Source organism: Leuciscus leuciscus (assembly GCF_965113295.1).
Source record: "Leuciscus leuciscus genome assembly, chromosome: 13".
NCBI classification, from domain to species: Eukaryota; Metazoa; Chordata; class Actinopteri; order Cypriniformes; family Leuciscidae; genus Leuciscus; species Leuciscus leuciscus.
In genome coordinates this window covers 6,280,242-6,302,992 of record NC_138737.1, presented here as the reverse complement: position 1 = coordinate 6,302,992, position 22,751 = coordinate 6,280,242, and the positions used below count along the sequence as shown (strand labels likewise).

General features: G+C 36.5%; 1 protein-coding gene across 1 annotated transcript in view; it reads right to left on the bottom strand.

The window, feature by feature from the left end:
- Positions 1-229: 229 nt before the first annotated feature.
- The window catches only part of kcnd1 (potassium voltage-gated channel, Shal-related subfamily, member 1), a 57,069-nt gene continuing 34,547 nt past the window's right edge, over positions 230-22,751 (bottom strand). The window contains exons 3-7 of the mRNA XM_082189150.1: positions 13,087-13,249; positions 12,148-12,231; positions 3,383-3,475; positions 3,029-3,267; positions 230-1,465 (exon numbers count right to left, since the gene is read on the bottom strand). Coding sequence (XP_082045276.1) covers positions 1,264-1,465; positions 3,029-3,267; positions 3,383-3,475; positions 12,148-12,231; positions 13,087-13,249 — 781 coding nt within the window. The 3' untranslated portion in view covers positions 230-1,263. The remainder of the gene's footprint in view (positions 1,466-3,028; positions 3,268-3,382; positions 3,476-12,147; positions 12,232-13,086; positions 13,250-22,751) is intronic.

Below are 22,751 nucleotides of genomic sequence, written 5' to 3'. Positions count from 1 at the left end.
TACACTATTATTGCCTGTCTCGTTGCTGCTTATGAATTTTAAAGAAACATTAACAGAGCATCAAAACAAATTAGAGAAATGGCTCACTGGACATAGCCGTGTTCGATGCGTGAACTACTGTATAAAAATAGCTAACTAGGGTTTAAAGGTTACACTTAATTACCAAGCCAAATGAAAAAAAATAAGTTGAAGTGACTAATTACTGCTGTAAAACTCAATGACAGTGGTAAACGCTCTCAATTCGCTTTAAAATGCTATAGAAACGCTTCATTTTCCCATGGGAGAAAACATAAAAATACCTATAACGGTATCCATGCATATCTGTGATTCTGAGTCGGCCCTCTCACACACACACACACACACACGCACTCACTCACTCACTCACTACCGCACTAGTCCAGCCTTAGATTTTTGCAAAGAACATGCCTGAATGTTTGTTTGTTTTTTTTTGTTGTTTTTTTTATCATTCTTTTTTCTAATGTGCACATCTGGTGCAGCACATTTGATCATTAATACTCTGTAAATATCATCTTTTTTTTCATCAATGTCAAGAAAGAAAACAGGACAAACTAAACCGAGGTAAATTAAGGTTCATGCAAAAGTATGTGAGAGTAGCATGTTGGCGGCTCCATTCTCTGCCATGGTATCTACTATACAACAACATGCATGTTTGGGTAGGATTGCTCAGAAATCTCTCTTTTTTTTTTCTTCTTTTTTTTTTTTTTTTTGTGTGGGGTTTTGAAGATGCATGTGATCTAAAGAGGTATGATACAAATATTGATACATATACACCACCTCCTCTATTATCGGCCATAACTTTTTGTAATAGCATTTTTCCCTGCAAAGATCATTCCCACCTTTTGTAATCTCTCCTGCAACTGTATTACGCAGTGGATGTATATAGGCATAATTCCTGCTTGTTGAAACATTGCATATCTTTAAAAGTAAAAGGCATTCTGTGCCACTATGACTGCTGATTTATCATTGTAAAATGCGTCGGATTGAGTTTGTCCTTTCAATCCCCCCAAACAAGCGCGTACGATCAGTCTGCGTGAATAGTCCGGGGTCCTCCGATGTACAACAGGGTCACAAAAAAGCACGTCAGCTCATGCGAGTCTGCGTCGAACTGTCGATTTGGAATGAAGCAGATATGTTACGAGATGTGTCTTTTCTGTGGCGTTGCGCGTTTCCTAGGAGAAGAGCTCTTTCCCCCTTCACTTGCGTTCTGTTGTGCAGTAGGGGATGCTTGTGTGCTTGTGGCGGTTATAAGGAGGAGATCTTCACTTTCTCGTGGGTGAAGGAACAGCGAGAGTTGCGCAAGATTCCGGGAATGGCAGGAGAGGGCGGCAGACTCTCGTCGGGGGTGTTGGCAGGAGGGGTGGGGATACTGATGATAGCCGCTGTGAAATCCCTGTCCTCACAGTTGAGCTTCAGGTCTTCTGTCCGGGCGTTCAGACTGGAGCGGCTGTTTGGACACATACGTTCACAAAACGCATGGACAGAAAAAAAGTTATTGGTTAGATGGGATATGCACTGGATAAACTGAATTGTTACAGAAGTTATTGTTTTTGTTGGAGTCATACACATAAATGTAGAAAAATACAGTAAAAGAAGCTGTATTTATCAGTGTGTAAAATGTCTATATTTTTTTAGAATTGATTATTTATTTTGAATATTGCCATCTTCATTATTAGGCTATATAAATTATCTATCATGACACTTAACATTTATGAGAGTAAAAATTAAGAATCTTAAGACATTTATCTTAAGACAAATATTCAAAAATGAATAAAAATGAAAGTCTCATTCTCATTACTGTAATGAACAAATATAAAATAAAATAATGATTTATAGTTATTAAAACATATTTATGGATTATAGTGTATACTAACAATTATTTATAATTATTATAAATACACTTATGAAGTAAATATATAATTGTTGATACAAATAATTAAAATCATAATGATTATAAAACAACATTACATATAAATCATTATTTCATTATTTTACATATTTCAGTTTTGGTTATATTGTTTTATAATTATTGTGATTTTAATTATTTGTAATTATTAATAATTATACTGTATATTATGTTACATATATCATTATTTTACATATTTCAGTTTAGTTTAAGTAATATACAGTATAATTATTAATATTTACAAACAATTAAAATCATAATAATTATAATAAAACAACATAACCTAAACTGAAATAAGTAAAATAATGATATAGTATTTATATTTATAAAGTATTCATTATAGTTGATTATTTACTGTTTTTGGAAGAAGTCTCTTATGACCACTGTCACGATTTGGTTATGTTTCATGTTCCAGTTTCATGTCTGTCATGTGATCCCCTGTTCAAGTCATGTGATCCTGCCACGTGTTCCCTTGTCTCATGTGTCATGTTGTCAATGGTTCATTGTTTCACTGTTCACAGATGTCCCTTGTCTCGTCATTAGTCTTGTGTGTATTTAAGCCTTCGTGTGTCTTTGTCAAGTTTTATTTGTGTAACCACTGTCTTAAGCTCCATGTTCATGTTCATGTTTAAGTCTTGTTCTAAGTTCATGCCTCGCCATGCTTTTGTTTTATGTTTGTTCACGTTATCCTAAATAAACTGCACTCTGCAACTTATATACAATACAATAAAAACAGTAATATTGTGAAATATTATTACAATTTATCCTTGCTGGATAAAAGTAATTCTTAAAAAAAGAGAAAAAAAACTGTATAGCGTTTTTTTAATAATAAATATCATTTAAAAGCAGCTTTACAGACAATGCATGCGTCTACCTGATAAATTAAAACAAACATTTGTGTATGTATGTATGTATGCATGCATGCATGTCTGTATGTATGTATGTATGTATATATATATATATAAAAACTCAAAATTTTCTTTATGCTAAATAAAGCAGATCTAAGTTTATTTTAGTCATTTTCACAATACATATTTCATGATACTTTTTTTTCATTTGATTTTAGAGTGAAAATGACATCATCATGTCTGTCTGATGTCATACCTTTGGTGTCCAATAGAGGTTTTGTGCACTTGCAGAGTGTCCAGCTCCTGCACGCTGCCCCGGCTGACGGACACAGTGGAGTTGGCGAGGCGGATGGCTCTTCTCTTAGATCTGCGGGGGCAGCAGGACGTCGACAACCCCTGCTGGCTGGAGATGGAAGTGCTGCGGCTCGTACGGTAACCCACAGACTCAGTCATACACATCTCACTGAACGTCAGCTCGTCTGTGAACTCATGGTTCTGTCGGAAAACAAGGGGGAAATGCTTAATGAAACCTTCTGGATTATGCACTTTGATCGAGAAATGTATGATCATTTGTGTCCAGTAACAGGCTGAGCGGAGGAGCTGTACTCACGGTTGTCTTTTCCAGACAATGTAGCAGGTGATGATGTTGGTGCTCAAAGGAAGATCTGTTCTTCAGGCACAGAGCGCTGTCATTGTCTCGAAACTGGGAGATAAAAACACCAGAAAAGTTTATTTAGGGCTATCCATAAAAACCATGTCTTTAGATACAAGCTACTCACCTTAAAACATCTATCTTAAGTGGACACAGATCTATTTAAAGAGACCACGACTATTTACAGCCTTCAGAGGTTGATAGCATCATCAAGACTTCAGGTTTATTTTTGTTAAAGAACAAAAACATTTTGTTCACTGTCATCTCCAATGTACTATGGCTGGATAAGTTTTATAAAAATATATGTTTTTACCCTTTTTTTGTGCAAAAAAACAATACCAGTTCAAATTCATTATAGTTGATTCTTACTGATTTGGGAAGAAGTCTCTCATGCAAAATACAATAAAACCAGTAATATTGTGAAATATTATTAAAATTTTAAATAACTGTTTTCTGTTTTAATATATTTCACAATGTCATTAATTAATAATAGAAAGATAAACATTATTTTTTTCCCTGTTTTTATTGTTCTTAGGGCATGAAAAACAAGATTTTTTAAAATAATTCAAAGACATTTTCAGATGTCCACTTGAGTGTACAGTATGCATTTCTGTTTTTAACTAAAGAGATATTGTATTAACATATAATAACACAGTAATACTGTATTTAACAAACCAATAAATGAAATGATATAAAATCATGTGAAAGCTATAAAATATCTACAAAAAATATAATACAGCTTCAGTTATTGCAACTGAGTTTGTTCCTGTTCGACAGAGAAGATGGAGAAGAACTTCATACATTTATGAGGATGTGACGTTATGTAATCGGATTACTTTTTTGATGTAACGAGTAAATTAAGACATTGCAAGCAACGTACATTACATAATCACATTACTTTTAGACGTAGCGGCAAATTACATTCAATGACAAAAATAACGTTTTTCAAGAACAACAGTCAGATATAGTATGAATTGTTGCTGAAATAGCTATAGTGATGCATGATGTCCAATTTAGTGGGCGGATGATTAATCAGAATTTCCTCCCAATCTAAAATCAATACTTGGAAAATGTAACAATAATATGAACAAAAAAATGTAACCTGCAAGAGTCTCCTAGGAGAGAAGGAATGGATGGATATTCCAGACCAAACTGGCATTTCTGACTGGCCGTCGGCCATCTTAGTTTGGAGGAAATATAAATCCAAACACAACAGCTTGCCGCATGGTGGCAGTGTAAAGGATGATGCACTATGTGCAACTATACCTTCAAAACCCATGCATAAGCAAGAAAATGGCCTTTTGAAAACTTTATAAATGATATATAAATTGTTTCCATTTTTCTATAATTATGGTAAAAAATATTAAGAATTAAGGAAAAGTATTATAGATAAAATATGTATATGGATGTTAGCTAAATATGATTCAAAACAGTCTGCAATATATGACCATGTTGTGTGACTGGCTTGCTGGGAGATTCCAATTTTCTTCCTGCCAAACTTGTTGCTATGATACAGAGCTGCTGTTTTTTGTAGTTTTAATCCATAAAGGCTTTATCTAACTGCAATAAACATTACATTGCAATGTAGCCTTCATTGCACTTATGTCACCTGTGATTTGACCTTACTTTACCACGCAACTACCTCCCGAGACAGACCGCTGTCCTTGATGCCATTCGCACGTATCCGGTAACCTCTATAACCTCTCGTTGTAAAACGATCACACGCAAGGATGTCTTGTCCTGAAGAACAAGTCTCTCAAGAAACATCGGTCACAGCGTCTCCCTTTTATGCTTCCCTGATACCATCTGGCCCCCGAGTCAAGGTGGTTTATCGCCATCTAGAAGTAGCCCATCAGAAGGCTTTAAAAGCAGCCGATCTTATCGAGGAACGAGAGGACGGGCTGTTCAGAGAGGCTGTGACAGAGCAAGGACTGCCCCGTCAGCCGAAACCAAGGATGGCTGAAGGAATCGGGGCAGATAAGATCATCAATAATTGGACCTAAGCACAATTAGGTTTGTTTTTGCCGGACGAAAAGCTTTAAGTAAAATGAAATGACGCAGCTATACCGCCAAAAACGTCTGAGAAAGTTTGATCACGTAGGACGTGAGTGGGAGCAAAAAGCAATTCCACTTTCTTAGATGGAAAAACCAAAACATCTCAATCCTTTGTAGCCCTACAGAACGGATCTGGAACGGAGACAACGGCTAACACAACACAAAGCATTTCACTCCCATACAATTCAACACAGGAACTACATTTAAAAATTCCCCAAAGCACAAGTGTGTGAGCAAACTAATTCAACAGAGCGGTTTCAATAAAGGATCCACTACGTTATCTTGACACAACAACAACAGAGCAAAAGCAGAATGTCAAAAAATGAGAAAATGAAAGAATCTCAATTTATCATTATGTATTTCCTGTTTGACCGGGGAAACAAAAAGGGAATTTCTCTACCAGCCAATCACAGATAGGCAAGCAATAAATCCCAAATAAATACATCTCAGTCAAATCCACGGGCTGCAACACTCTCTTTCCGAACACTCCATCAGGAAAGAGAGCAGAGGAACCTCAGAGGGTATTAAACCATCAATCACTGACAATTCCATTGTTAAAAAAGTGCTGATAGGGACGTCACATTAACAACACAATTTTCTCAGTGGAGACAAGAGATACAGCCGTTGGATGACTTAACTACCCATGATTAGCATCTACGCAGGCTGTACCAATGAAAAAAAAAGAAAAGAAAAAAGCCGGTTCTAAGAGCTCCAGGGATGGAAAAGATCAATAAATCTGTTGAATGCAGTTCTTTTAATGGTGAAGATGATGCTGGAGTGTTCAGGGTGATTGCTAGGCTGTCCACTCTCAGAATAAAAAGCTACAAAAGCAGTCACTGGGGTGGTACCCTGTCAAAAGGTACAACTTTGTATATTATTTACCACGAAAGAGTGCATATTAGTACCTGAAAGATACCCAAATAGTGCATATTAGTACCTTTTGAGAGGGTACAGTCCCAGTTACAACTTTTGTCCCATTTTTTTTGTCCCAAGTGGTTGCATGCTTACCAGTTCAAATTAAATGTTGCAGGATGAGTTAATTACGAGATTAAGTTTAATACTTACATGCTTAAAAATAAATTATTATTATTGAAAATATTGTTTTATATTTAGTGGTGCTTACTAATGCAAGTACAATTAAGATTAATAATAAATTATTATTATTGTTATAGAAAATACAGTATCTTATTTAGTGCTGCTTACTAAGGCAATCATAATTAGGATTAATCATAATTATTATTATAAAAAAAAAAAATATTCGGGATAAAAACAGATTAATTGGGTTAATTAATAAGCACATCATGTAATTAATTAGAGTTGAATCGCTTGACAGCCCTAAAAAAAATTTATAGAAAACACAATATTATACATCTAGTGGTGCTTACTAAGGCAAGCAAAATTATGATTAACAATATCAACAACAATAATGTTTAATAAAATGTAATTATTATTAGTAAGCACCACTAAATACAGTACTACATTTTGCATATATTTTTGATTTTGTTTATTTAAAAAAATACATCAGATTTTTATTTTTGAACATTTAAGCTAACGCATGAAGAGGTAAATCATACATAAATCACAAAGTGGAGCACATGAACACTTCCTAATGACCTTTCGCCGAAGGTCAAGACTGAATAACAGTGTGCAGAGACAAAAGTAAGACCTAAGTGGAAATTCAAAGCCAGAATAGACTGAAGAGTTGAAAAAAGCGTTTGTCGGGTTTATAAATAGCATTGCAGGCCTGTTAGTAATGGGTTTATAGATCCATGCTGAAAAAAATACCCCCTCACTCGGGGATTGTAAATATTGGATTATTGTGGGTTTCACAACCTGAGAAGATTCCGGAGAACTCCACCTGCCGCATTAGTAAAGACACGGATTGAATCTCTCTCTCTCTCTCTCTCTCTCTCTCATGCTTTGAATACAGCTACTTGTCCTGCATAGTGAAGATGGATTTCAGCAGTGGGAAAAGGTGTGTTTATGGAATAGAGCTTTGCTTTAATCCCTGCAGTTATGATCTGATAAACTGACAGGACACGAGGCTGCGGCAGATATGATTTCAAGACCATCACACCACAAAGCACTTCAAAAAATCATGCAAGCTGTAAATCCTGCTTAAAAGAAAGAGTATACATAAAATAAGTTATCTAGCTTACCTATCTGACAGCAGTGGTCAACACATTCACTTTCATTGTATGGAAAGCATATGCTATAGACCCCCCAAAACTGCCTGGCAAATGCCAAACAAAAATCCCATGGATTTCAACTAAATAACTTAGGACATGTAAGCGGACACAAGCACCACGCTTTCCACAGAAAATGTAAACATCACGTTTGCTTCTATTATTTCTTAGTCTTTAAGCAACTTTCAAGTTATGTAAAACAAATGGGAAAATCCATAAGCTGTTATTCAACACTGTGCATCTTCATTTTCCGCCCTTAACCGTGAAGTAGACTCTATATTCAGAATGTATTACAAGAGCAACATGATCAACAACAAGCGCAGTGAACACATCCCGGGGCTAGAGGAACTGAAACGAGTGCAATAATTACATAAAACCACAGAGAGAAACCGATATTTAAGTAGGTTTGTTTTCCCTGGGATGGCAATTACCGCAGAATAATGATAACCAGGGCTTCCTCATAAAGGCAGTGATTGGGAAAGGGCAAGAGATCGTTTCCATTGGAATAAACACTGTACTTAATATTACTTAATGCAGCAGAGAAAATGCTATTTGAGAATGTTAAACATACCCATACGCTGGAAGGTGAAAGAAAACCTGTTGAAATATTTTACAAATTGCTGAATCATACTGTGATAAATGACTTCATGGGGAACAGCGACCCAGGAAATATGCTTATTTGGTGCTCAATTATTAATAATGGTTCTTATTGTAATCAATGTTCTTCGTGAATAGAAAGTTTGAAGAAACAGCATTTATTTGACTTTTGACTTTGTTTGACTATACTGTTACATTATTAATGTCTTTACTGTCAGTTCAATGTTAATTTCATGCAACCTTGCTGAATAAAATGACTAAATTCTTATTTTGGTTAAAAAAATAACTACTTACCCCAAACTTTTGAATGGTATTGCATCACGGTTTCACAAAATATTAAGCATTTTATCAACACTGATAATGAGAAAATGTTTCTTTAGCAGAAAATCAGCATATTAGAATGATTTCTGAAGGATCATGTGACACTGAAGACTGGAGTAATGATGCTGAAAATTCTGATTTGCATCAGGAATAAATTCAGGTTTTACATATATAAAATTTTTATAATATTTCAAAAATATCAATGCTTTGACTATATTTTTGATCAAATAAATGGAGCCTTTGTGAGTGTACTTTAAGACACTTCTTTCAAAAACATTAAAAAAGCTTAATTATTCCAAACTTTTGATTGTTTAGCTTATTGTTTTCCTGGATCTCCAGTTCCTACAGGCCTCCAGATGGTGCACTTATGGGATCCACCAGCAGGGGGCTAACCGAACCCTGCTAACCTGAAACTGACCCCTTGAAAAAAAGCTGCCCGGAGGTGTTACCAAGCTGAAAGCCAAGTGAACCGACAAGCCTGAAAGGGTCTCTGTAATTACTGCTGCGCCTCCCACCTGTCCCGCATCACCTGTCCTTCCTTCAGTGTTGTTAATTGCTATTTCCTCACAGCACCCCAGGTAAGGCCCTGAAACCGTGTTTAGCTGACTCTGAATGTCAGCGGCCATTTGAAAAAGCTGATATTACAAGGCTCTTGTGGGACTGACGCATTCTCAGAAGCCAAATGACTGACCTTTACACATACAGTAACACTGTTTGATGAGATCAAAAAGACTGTATGATCGTTAATATCTTAAAATCTGTTCTGTGCTCAGCAGAAAAATATACTGTACTTTTTATGAGCTGGTGCGCTATGACTTTTTGATTTGAATTTGTTGCCCTCCATTTGAATATGAATACTCTGAACCTGAGATTCTCTTGTTGCCGGGTTTGACTGAGATTTAACGGGTTGTATTAAACTTTTATAGTTTTAGCCTTGGTTTTTAAAATCGGAGGAATTTAGATTTCTCTTGCAATTCGGAGCTGAGAAAGTTACTTTGAACTAAATATAAAGTTAATTTGAACTAACATGTGCTAACAATGAACAATCCTTCTACATCTTTTATTCATCTTGATTGTAATTTCAACATTTACTAATAAATTAAGATCGAAAGTTGGGTTACATTATTTTTTTAAGGTGTCCTTATTGCAGTGTAATTATACATTTAAGTACTGAGTAAAATCAATTAACAACATGTCCTCAGGGTTTGGTTTAGGATGAGTCAGATTATGCATAATTTACTGTTATTACTACAGTCATGTAACAAGTAACAAGGACACTTTAAAATAAAGTGTTAACATTAGTTAATGCACTGTGAACTATCATGAACATTTTCATTAACTATGTTAGCTAATGCAATAACTGATGTTAAGAAACTGTAATTGTTAAAAAAAATTCTGTAAAACACACACCAACACGGGCACGCACACACACACTTTGAAGAAATTTGGATTGCAAACTACAAAGGAGTTATTCTGGGTGGAAAAAACATTTTTTCATTCATACAGTACAGTTAAAGTCAATGGCATCCTTGACTTTCACTGTATGGAAGAAAGAAAGAAAGAAAGAAAGAAAGAAAGAAAGAAAGAAAGAAAGAAAGAAAGAAAGAAAGAAAGAAAGAAATACAGGTTTGGATCAACATGAGGGTGAGTAAACTGACAGAATTGTCATTTTTAGGTGATCTATCCCTTTAAGTAATTAATTATTGCACAACATGTAAGTATTTAAAGGGTTAGTTCACCCAAACATGAAAATTCTGTCAGTAATTACTCACCCTCATGTTATTCCAACCCCGTAAGACCTTTGTTCATCTTCGGAACACAAATTAAGATATTTTTTATTAAATCTGAGAGCTATCTCACTCCTCCATAGGCTTTTAAGACACTATAACTTGCTGGCCCAGAACATGTATTAAAGAGATCGTTAATATAGTCCAAGTGACTCCAGTGGCTCAATCTTAAGTTTATAAAGCGACGAGAATACTTTTTGTGTGCAAAAAAAACAAAAATAACGACTTTATTCCACTATTCATTTCCTTCTCTCTGGGCCTCGAGTTTTTTCACGTAGTGTAACTGCGCAGCGCTTCTGTGTTGTACGTCACACGCATGACACACATGACCAGCGTCGGCCAATAGTGAGCCTACGTGTGATGTACAACACAGACGCGCTGCGCTAAAACACTACGTGAACACACTCCAGGCCCAGAGAGAAGGAAATAAATAAAGTCGTTATTTTTTTATAATTTTTTCGCACAAAAAGTATTCTCATCGCTTTATAAACTTAAGATTGAGCCACTGTAGTCACTTGGACTATATTAACGATGTCTTTAATACATTTTCTGGGCCAGCAAGTTATAGTGTCTTAGAAGCCTATGGAGGAGTGAGCCAGCTCTCAGATTTAATCAAAAATATCTTAATTTGTGTTCCGAAGATGAACGAAGGTCTTACGGGGTTGGAACGACATGAGGGTGAGTAAATACTGACAGAATTTTCATTTTTGGGTGAACTAACCCTTTAAGACAAAAAGTTACAACAATTTGGCCAGTAACATGTATGAAGTGTTTTGAAGTTTTTCATTCTTAAATTTTCTGTCAAGCGAGATGCTACTGTTAGCCTCTTAACAGAAAACCAACTTATTATGGAAGATCCGATATCAACCATTTCTGCTGGAATATCACTGAGGCATCTATTACACGCTGTGTAAGCAGTCCTAACTGTAGTTGAAAGAACACTCAGTCATTTCATCTGAACAATACGACTTCCCAAAATACACACAAATATTGTTTATTTCCCTCTTAGTCAGATGTTTAATGTCTGTACTGAAAGAACGGTTCCCCTTATGCTACAAATCATTATGTCAGTTTTAAAGATTTGATGTCAGGCAAACTTTGTCAACTCCAGCAACTATAGTTCCTCCTTGGATGTGCTGAGTGGAACAACTGGGAGATTGATAAAGACTATAGTTTTTCAGATCATTTAAAGACAGCAGTTCACACAAAAAATGAAAACTCTGTCATCATTTACTCACCCTAATGTCGTTTCAAACCCTGAAGGACTTTCTTTCTTACAAGAAACAAAAAAAAAGGGATGGTAAAAGTAGTCCATTCACATGATTTGTGCTCTGTACAGTGATTCAAGTCTTCTAAAGTTGCGAACAGACTGAAATTTCATTCAAGCTTATCTGCTCATTCACAAACTTGCTTTGATCCAGAAGACGCACAGCAGACATGGATTCAGTGCATGTGCACTACACTTCAAAAGTATTAAGTCAGTACGATTATTTTAAAAGAAATGCAAGGAAGCATTAAATTAAGTGAGAGTAAAGACATTTATAATGTTACAAAAGATTCTATTTCAAATAAATGCTGTTCTTTTGAACTATTCCTGCATCACAGGAATAAATTACATTTTGTAGCATGACAGTCTACAAAATGTCTTCTTTTATTTTCTAGCAAGAAAGCCATACGAGTCTGGAGTGACATGAGAATGAGTAAATGATCATATCTTTATAGACTATAGATTTTTAGTTACAGTGCAACTAAATTCTCAAGATAAGATAACTCTCACCTGAAATCCTCCTTCTTCTTTGTATTGTAGGAAGGCATTGGTGGTTCCCTTCTTGGCCATGCGAATCCTTGCCTGTCGCACTTTCTGTAAAACAAAAGAGCATTTACCTGAATCAATCGTGTAAGCATTTGTTTCACAAACAACTGCAGTGACTCAGAGGTGTAATGATGCCCGTGATGCGGTTTAGTTACATCATGGTTTGTTCAATGCTGTTTGACCTTTTGCCTACTTTATTGTGAAAAAACAAAACATAACAGAGAGATGGGATACTTAACTTGGAAATTTAGCAAGCCAGATAAAAACTCACATTGCCTGTATGAGCACCAATGGTCAATGTACTTTGATGTACTGTAAACGGCTCTGACAATATGATTTCAATAATAATTTATAATAAATTCCTGAAAACAGGCAACCCACATTCATACTCAAAGATAGGAATAGAACATTACGAAATATGTTTGACAAAAGTAAAAGAAGAAGACAGTCTATGGTGTTTCTAGGCTTTAAAACTTTTTGTGTGTGTGTGTGTGTGCGGGGGGGGGGGGGGGGGGGGGGGTGGGGTAGATATTTCTGAAATAAATTTGAGCCAACCCTATTCCTTAATGACTGTTTCACTGTGTATCAGGTGCTGAGGAAGCCTCCGGAGCTGAAATTCAGATATGGGAATGGCCGTTTGGTTTTCAATAAGGCTCTCAGAAAGGAGGGGTGTAGAGAAACCAAATCCTTTATCGAACCGTTTCAGACACTGTGGGAAATGAGGTGATGCTGCAGTGTATATTATGAGAAAATGATAGCGTTTTTTGATCTTGGATGCATTTAAACCTATTGTAGGAGACCTCCAAAACAAAATCAGGAACCTTTAAAATGGCACTTAAAAAAAAACATCAGAGGAATATCCCGAACAGATCTATATTGGGATGAAGAGAAGTTCTTTAGTACCTGCTGTGCTCTCATCTTGTCAGCTCTCTGGTTCTGATGGTAGATCCGGCTGAAGTTAGACACAATGACGGGAACGGGGAGGGCGATAACCAGAACGCCACTAAGAGAGCAGATAGAGCCGAAGATCTTTCCAGCGATGGTGTTTGGAACCATGTCTCCATACCTGCAACAAACACCAACGTCAGTCAAACACTTAACAGCTCTGTGTGTGTGTGTGTGTGTGTGTGTGTGTGTGTGTGTGTGTGTGTGTGTGTGTGTGTGTGTGTGTGTGTGTGTGTGTGTGTGTGTGTGTGTGTGTGTGAAAGAGACAGAATGACAATTTGTGTGAATATGATTACGCTGATTTAATGACCAGCGCTTGCTTGGAATCTATTCTGCAGTCACATTTATTGCAATTGTGTAAATTAGTTTGGAGAAGTGCATGTGCATTTCACTTTACAAGGCTCCAAAGCTCATCTCGAAGGCTCCTGAGGGCTCTAAAAGTCCACTAACACAACACATTACATATTTCTAACAGCAGAATACACCACCACAGAACTGCAGAATGCTATTAAGGTGATGTGTTTCCCACAAACACACACACACACCACAGTCCTGCAGCAGCCGTGATCACCACTGTCCTCCTACACACTGGATGAGGGTTGACTAATTTAGAGGGGTGGTCATGGTTAAGATATATAACCCATAAATCTCCTGGAAGGGCATAGTATGATATTACTCATGCACATTTTTTACAGTATGCATACTGTGCACAATTTGCACAGTTTCTATAGGCATGCAACAGTGTGCAGTTTGCAACCAGAACACACTGTGAAATATTGTATTCCACAATTTAGTGCGATCCAATTGACTTTGTATTTCCAGTGTGAAGAATGAACCGGAAACCTTTCTTGGCTATTATTTGATAGGTTTGCTAAATGTGTGAACACAAATTTGATGAATAATTCATACATGCTGACTTAAACGTATACGTATAGTCATATCATTGGGACCAGTGCAGCATACTACTGTTGCATCCTGCACAGCATACTGTTTCACATACTTTTTTTAAAAAGAAAAGTATAAATTGTGTACTAAGCAGAATGAGTCATAAGGCAGCACTTGCTGAATTCAGAATTACAAACTACTCTTACTATTTATTATTTATTCCATATTATAGGAGAAGCATGTGCTTTCAAAATAAGCCAGAGATCATAAGTTGAGCTTTTATTTATCAATGTCAAAACACTGCAGAAGTATTTTTTTTTTAAAGTTTAGATTCAATAAATGCAATTTTGGACTGGGAACTTCTGAGTTTTGAAAGTTGCCGTATATTTTCACAGCAGGAAAATCAAACTCCTTTAGATCTCAAAAGATCAAGAAAAATGTGAAAAAAGTGCAGCCCACTACACCAATAACATCCATAACGGTATAGAATGTTTGGACGGTGAGGCATGAAACAGTCAAAGCACAGTATTCAGAGCTTTACACGGAGACAGCAACACTTTTGAAAAGTAATTTTCAGAATTTTCCCTGGTGCGATACACATTTCTCTGAGGTTCACTCAGCATTTTGGATAAGTCACTGACAACACAGCGATGAGAACGAGAGAGAGAGAGAGAGTGTACGAATCATCATACGGCACATTCACTTTCACATCATGTTCCATCCCTTCACAGGAGACCGATCAGCAGGTGGCGTAAATTAAAACAATATTTGTTTTTAAAGTGGTGTTGATGTTCTGCACTTATATCCTGTACATGTTTACAGAATCAACAGACCGAAACTGTCAGGACACTTTCCTTCTACAAAACAGACAATATGCAAATCAAAACCTGGATACGTTTTCCTGAGCTGGGAAATAAAAAAAGATGACAATTTTATCCAAAGCAACTTTTTAAGGTACAAGAATGCTACAGTATATAAGCCACTCAAGGCTGTGCATTACAATGACTTAAAATTCTGAATTTAAGAACTGATTCTCTTCCATTTAATGAGTGTCAACTCGAATTGGCGACACCCACTGGATTTGAATGAGGAGTAAAAGAAATTTCATTTCTTTCATTTCAAGTTTTTCAAATTACATCTTATAAAAATATGAAGCCACTAAAGGAACAACGGGATGGAAAAACACATGAGATGGGAGGAAAAATTATTTCAATATTCAAATGTTTCGCATTTCCCAAGAAATTTTGCATTCCCCAAGACATTTTGCCTTTACTTGCACATGCACTTGTTTCTTGGGGAAACACAAAACATTTCCGAGAGCAAGTAAAGGCATTCAAATACATATTCCATCTCATATATTTTCCATCACCATGTCCATTTAGGGGGTCTGAATAAATTAATTATAAATAATGAATTATTTAAAATTGATTAGATACAATTTTTAATTAAAGTCAATTTAACTTGACTAATTAGGCTTATTTATTAATTATAACACGTTATTCTTACTCACAAATCTCATTTAGGCTCATGTTAAATGCAAAAATAGCCAATAGTCATGTCACCAATCACAATGAAACAACGTTGCCAAATAAAAATTTAAAATTAAAACATATTTCTTTCTGTCTCTCCAGAGATCAAAAACAAGAAATCATCTCTCCTCAGAAAGCCTCCAGTAAAAGCAGTCACATTCAGGCCTGTCACATAAATCAGACCAGGGCTCTCTGTTATGTTTTATTGACACATCAGGCTAATGTGGGATTTCTCATAAGAGCCTGATCAGATGAGAGACTCAAACACACACACACACACTCTTCCCACAAACCCTTTCCAGCATCCCTCATTTGTCAGCTCCTAAGAGTTTGTGCACTCCCGGGATTAATCCACATCGGCCCGTGCGCCTAATTTTGTTTCCAACTAGTAAACGTCCACATTTCGGCATCGCCAGATGGCCCCGGGTGCATAAGGAGGGCAGGAAACAGATATTGATTTGTACACTGACAATGTCTATTATCCCTCCAGTGGTTCTTGGTTTTCTTAATCTTTGAATGTTCATTCTGTTGTTTATTATTGTTACTCAGATATAAGGCAGAGATCAGTAGTTTTTATCTGGAACATGAAACCATTAAACCGCTACATAAACAGGAAAAGTTGCTCGAAAAGGACAGGTAATGTAAGGCATTCAGGCATTATCCAGGAGAGCTCTCTATCCCTTTAATTTTCCCGTAATAGAAAGTCTTAGACAGACGTCCCCTGGGCAAGAATGAGGCTGCCTGGCCTAGATGCCGGTCTGGAAAGGGGTCAAGGAGGTTTGCCAGAAGTTCACGGAGAACATTGAGCAGAAACAGGATGGAAGATTAAACGGCGAGGACATGCATGGAAAAGATCAGAGGAAAAACAGCAAACGCTTGTTTTTGCGTCTGCTGATGCTTCAGTTTTTCCTCTCCTCCTGGGGATCCAGCACCGGGACGTCACCACTTACACTCTCTCTCTCTATCTCTCTCTCTCTCGCGGAAATCTAGCTGGGGATAAAAGGGACGATTAGGTACAGAAGGAGAGAATTTAGAGAGCCCAAAATACAGCTTCCTCAAACATGCCTATTTTTGCCCTTTCGAATCTGATACAATCCTGTTTTCCCCGGCCTTGAAACATGACATCACTTTAAACTCAGCAAAACTCAGCTATGAATAGCTGTGGTTGTTACAATCCCAATTAGGAACGCTTCATCCTAAAGTCCTTCACTGCATGATGAGCACACTATCGCATAACACACAAGGCAACATGCTGAAAGGACTGCTAATATTCTGTTTACTGCATATGGAAACCCTAATTAAACATTACAACAAGCTAATGAAGGTCTTCAGGTTACGCAACAGTCAGGTGAGTTTTTATCAGGGTTGGAGATAAACTCCTAAGGACAGTGGCCATGTTCCTTATGAAGCGGATCAATTTATGTTATTTAATAAAAAAATGTATTGTGCATTTCTAAAATGGTATCAAGAATTAAATATTTTGAATGATGCAACGTTCACACCACTAGGTGTCAGCATCCACGACAACTACCAGTACAGAGTAACGCAAGCAAAAAATTACTTGCATCTGTAATCCAACAAAAGCTTCTTTATTCTACGGAGACCCTAAAGGGACATGAGGAAGAAAAACATATTTCAATGCTTTTGAGTTCTCTTGCAAATGTTTTGCATTCCCCCGAGAAAGTGTGTTTTCTGAATGTTTTTTTGGTTAAATGCCTGAAATAAGTTCTGTAGTAAACACAAGCTCAAGATTTTTTTAATGAGTAATGTAAACCCAAATAAGTTGGCAAAACTCAAAAAAAAAATTGATAATCATTTACATAAAAAATGTTACTTTAAGAAATTCAAAGTTTAATTCAGTAGAACTTGCAGATTTTTATTTTGTACTCAATTACTCTTAACTTGACATATTTGAGCAAGCTAATTCATACATTGAACTTAAAATTATCTTGTAATCTCAACTCATATTTTTAGTAGTGGAACCTTGGCTAGCTTTATCTAACTAATTCAATAAATGCTAACTTGCTAATTGGTAACACAATACTTTGATATTAGCATATCAAAGCATAGCATAGGTATAGCATAGGTAAACAATTGCTGAATGAGTACAGCAATATAAACATTTAACATATCTGCTCTCAAACCAAGCTCATGCACCACTCGTCACAGTAACCCTCCAAAAAACGAAACAGAAACTCTTCTAAACTAGCATAACAAAACATTAAACACTACTAAATATCCAACTTAACATTAATCTTGTATAAAAACATATTTTTAGCATTTACTCTCCCTTTTGAGTGCCATGGCAAAGCATGCTGTGAAATAGAAATCCCAGCCCAATTTCAGTAAAATTTAAGTTTGTCTACATTAAAAGAAACAAGTTCATTCAACTCAAAACAATGAAACAATTCAGATTACTTAAAATGTCAGTTTTGCGAACTCAAAAAAAGAAAGAAAGTTCTAAATACTCAAACGTTAATTTGATTGAACGTATTTGTTTAATTTAAGTTTGCCCTACACAAACCCATGGGCGTCGGAACCATTGTATATGGGTGGGACAAGACCCACCCACTTTTTAAGACCAATGATATTGGACCCACTTACTTTTACCGTCTCTGATTCAGCGCATTTGTCTTTTCATAGCGCCGTCAGTCAAATCCATTCCACTTGAGGAATTCCCTAATAAATTAAACTTTACGCTGAATAGCTACATTATATTTCTCAACGAGCCGCAACTGACGAAAGTAACCGCCCGTTGTACCCTTCCAGTCAAATATTGCGTTGCAAACATCAATAACAGCTTTAAGTTGTCATTGCAAATGACCATGGTATTAGCGGGATAATCCACGGATAGCTGTGCATTTAATGCACGACGTGGAGGCAAAGAACTGCCCGACGTGAAGTGGAGTTTAGTTTACTTGTTTTAATTAAAAGGCACCAGAATACATGAAATGGTATTTAACAGTTACTCCAGTAAACATTTTTCTAGGGGAGGACCCACCCACTTTTTTTTTTCTTCCGACGCCCATGCACAAACCAATTCATTATTTTGAGCATTTAGTGTTTTACACTAGCTAAATAGCAACAAGTAGCTAAATTGGAGCTTTTTACTTCTGACGATTGTGTTTAGGCTTCAAAATGAATAAGTTATCTTGATGAACAAAATGTGTAAGAATCATAACTTATTTTGCTTATTTTTGCTTATAAGCTTATTTTCTGCGATAATCGAAAAATCCTATCAGTTTTTTGTCGAGGGAACCAAGGTGATGCAAACTTCCAGGCTGGCCTATGTCATCATTGCAGTACTCTGTTAGTCCTGATTCTTTCGTCACATTGGAAATGAAAGCTCAGGTAAAACAATACATGGTGGGTGGGATACAGTATTCTGTGCGGTGTGCTCTGCTGTATACTGCACATTTACCAAATGCAGAATGTATTTCATGCATACAAAACATTTGCATACTATGCATAGCATACAGAAACAGTAGAATGGTAGTATGCTATTCTGAACATAGCCACAGAAATTGCCGACATACACACAAACATACACCTGGCCAGCAGTGGGAGGTCAAGGGTTAACCGGTGAACGGGTAGTTTTCATCTGCTAGTGGAAATCGAGGAGGCTTGTGGACAGATTACATGTGGAAACACCGCTTCATGGATTTCAGCACTGCCATTTCATTATTTTATTTTTTTTTTCACTAGGCATCAATCTCCTTCTTTCTTTTTACAACCCTCATCTAGCCCTCTCTTCACGTCTCTTCTGTAGCTAGTGTGTGTTTGTGTCCGCACACAAGTTTCAATGCAAATACCCACCTCTGATTGAATATCCAGCTGTTCTACTGATGGAATTAACGTTCTAACAGCATGCAAATTCTAAAGCTAAAGCTTCAAACTGAAGCAGGGCTAACAGTGGATGTGTCACTGTTGTGTTTGCTACCTAATTCTTAATTGAAGTGTCAGTTGTTGTTAAGAACATGATGCATGCATAATAGATTAAAATAAAGGAGTGGTCAGAACCAACCAAGGAGGTCTATAATACCTGGAGAGAATTATCCACATTCCTATTCATCTCATTGTCTTGCTCTTGCAGTACTGGAAGTTTCTGATTTGAATGTTGCTGTCATTGCACAAAAGTGCTCCACATACAGGTAACAGGGAAAATATATGTAAATGTTATGCTTTTAAGACTCTCCAAAACATTATTTTGATAATAGTAGCATGGAAATATATTAATGAAAATATAAATTATGTTTTGCAGTTAAAATGTTTAAACATTTAAATAGCAAAACTTGTAATAATAATCAGATTGCAAATCTATATTTGAATGGCTGCCAATAAAGAAACGTGCTGAATTCTGAACAGCATACTACTCTCACTGTATTTACAATATCTTTCAAGCAGAAATAGTAAGAGTAATATGTTAGTATGCACACTCGAATTCAGCAATGCTTTTTGCCTCCAAAATGTTGCCATTACAACAATAGATACAAAACATATCGGACCCATTTGAATTCTACACAGAATACTATACATTTTAAAGAAATATGGAGGAGATTAGGAGGAGAGACGGTTAGGCAGACTCGGCATTAGAAACAGCACTGATGAGTAGAAGAGATAACACAGTTAATTATACACATCCTCAGCATGATTATGTTCACTGTTTTGCTTTAATAATGGTTTTATATTAAATCTAAAATGGGAATCTTTTAGACTGTGGCTGTCAAACACGGCTGTACCGAGCTCAATGGCTCTGGCCGAGCTGTGAAATAATGAAACGCTATCGGCTATTTCAAAAAGGGGGAGGGGCTGATCGATATGTCCTGCCCTGTCAACACATTGAATAATGCTGCGTGTTTCAAGGCACTTAAGAGGGCCTTTAACAATGCTAACCAGCCAAACCGTCTCAGCCACAGACGTCACGGACCATTGGCTGAACGTGATGCATAAGGAACATCAAATGGGAAACATTTTGGGAGTTTCGAAGTAAGTCGTCATCTGATTGGTTGAATTCCCCCACATGGAAGAAGAAAGAAGTAGTGTTTACAACAACATGTGACAATGAGCGCTTATCAGGATCAACTAATCGCTGGATTTTCAAAAGTATGTGAAGTTCACAATCACTAAATCACCATAATGAATGGAAAGTTTTTAAACGTTATAAATGTTTTTACTGTCAACTTAATGCTTCCTTGCTGAATAATAGTATTAATTTCTTTAAAAAACAGTTAAAACTTTATTTTATTTCACATTCTACTAACTATAAGTAACTTTGCAAGTACATCAACTTGTTCGACTAACCCGAACCCTAACAGCTATCCCTAACCTACAGTAGCATATAGTTGCAAAGTTACTTATAGTTAGTAGAATGTCTAAAGTGGACCATCGAAATAAAGTTTAAACTGTATTGTATACTCACTATAAAAATTTAAAAAAAAATGTCTATGAATGAAGATTTGTTTCCCCCTGGAAATCTTCAGGTTTTCCATAACCACTGGAACCCGGTCATTTAAGTCTTACAAGTACGGCAAGCAAACTTTCACGTATCTTTGATGTTTTTGATTCCCTAGGCAATACATAAACATCAAGTAATGAATATGATGGCAATCACACAAGTTTTGCTCAGCAAGATAACGGCCATGTTGACAAAGCACAGACCATGTTAGCTTGACACAGACATTTTAAGTGTACATCAAATATTCATGAGGAGGCCGCCTACAATTACAAACTCAGCATTTGCCGGGATGTGCGTGTACCATAAACTCTGAAAGACTCTATGATTAAACATAACACTTCATTTAGCTCACTTCACGACTGAATACATCAGCTGTCGGGCATGACAGCTAAACGAAGCAAAACAGAAATGGATGCGTTTTGACTCGGCCAACGATTACACCTGACATTTATTATTGAGCACCAGTCTTCCACAGCTGACAAGTTCTCGCTAAGCGACTGATGTGTCCAAAATTGCCACTTGACATGCCAAACGTTTCAGTTTAAAAGCCGATCTCTCAAATCTTTCCCGTTAGATTTAATCACATTTAAGTAATTACTGATTCAATTATGAATGGGCAACTGTCAGCGTGTGCTGAAAATTAAATGAGGTGTTGAAGTTTCCACACAGCGAGCTAATATCATTAATCATCTCTGCTTAGCAACAACACCTGGTCACCGTGAGCATGCTAAACACTCATAGACCCTTGTGTATCATTCACCGCTGGGACAGATCACCATTACCATTGGATAAACCTGAGATGATCGAGTTTTCTGAGTAGATCATGTGCCTATTGTCTGTATGATTATTTAAACCTTGTAACCGCATCAGAACTTGTCAAATTCGGAGAAAAGAAATGGTATTTTGGAAATCCAGTCTATAGAAGTAGAACCAGTCGATGATATTGAATGGATTATTGCATCATGAATAATGAATTTTGCAACTTTATTGCTCTTAATTGTGACTTCATATCTCACAATCATAACTATTTCAAATAATGTGATTTTATATCTCACAATTGAAACTTTATTTCATATTTTAATACTTAATCTCACAATTACCCATTTTATTTACTCTGAGGTTGAAACAGCTTTCATACCTGTATGCCAGCCACTTGTTGGCTGTTTTTACTTACTTATTCAGTCCAAATAATCCATTTCAACCTCCCTTTTTAATTAAAACCAGGCTAGTCAGCAGCTTATGAAATAATAAAATTTGTTGTTTTGCTCACAGGGACCATTTTCCTGTCCAAAGCAAAAGGCTGTTTAAAAGAGGCTCGTTTTGTACATAAATGCATGTATATGCTAGTTTTGTGGACAAATATAAATTGTGCCCAAGCATAAGCTGTTAACATGTTGTCAGGTAATGCAAGTTAAGAATTGCAATATAGTCTATGTGGGTTAACCTCACAATTGTCATGTCCTGGAGGCGCACTGACTCCTAACACCGTAAATCTTTGTAGTAATGATAGGGTGGGTGTTCTGGGTCTCTGATAGTGGCTTGATGATCGTTCTGGAACTGTTTCTGGCTGAGTGCATTCGGCTGTGCCAAGTGTGATTTATGTCTTCCTACAGAATACAGAGGAATCCAAGTGATATGTCGACGTATCTCACATTTGGCTCGAGATTTACGAGTTTGTGCCCAGCGTCACGCTGATGCAGGCTGAATGTGAACATTAAACCAGAACAATGGGGAACATCCACCTGCTTCAAAGA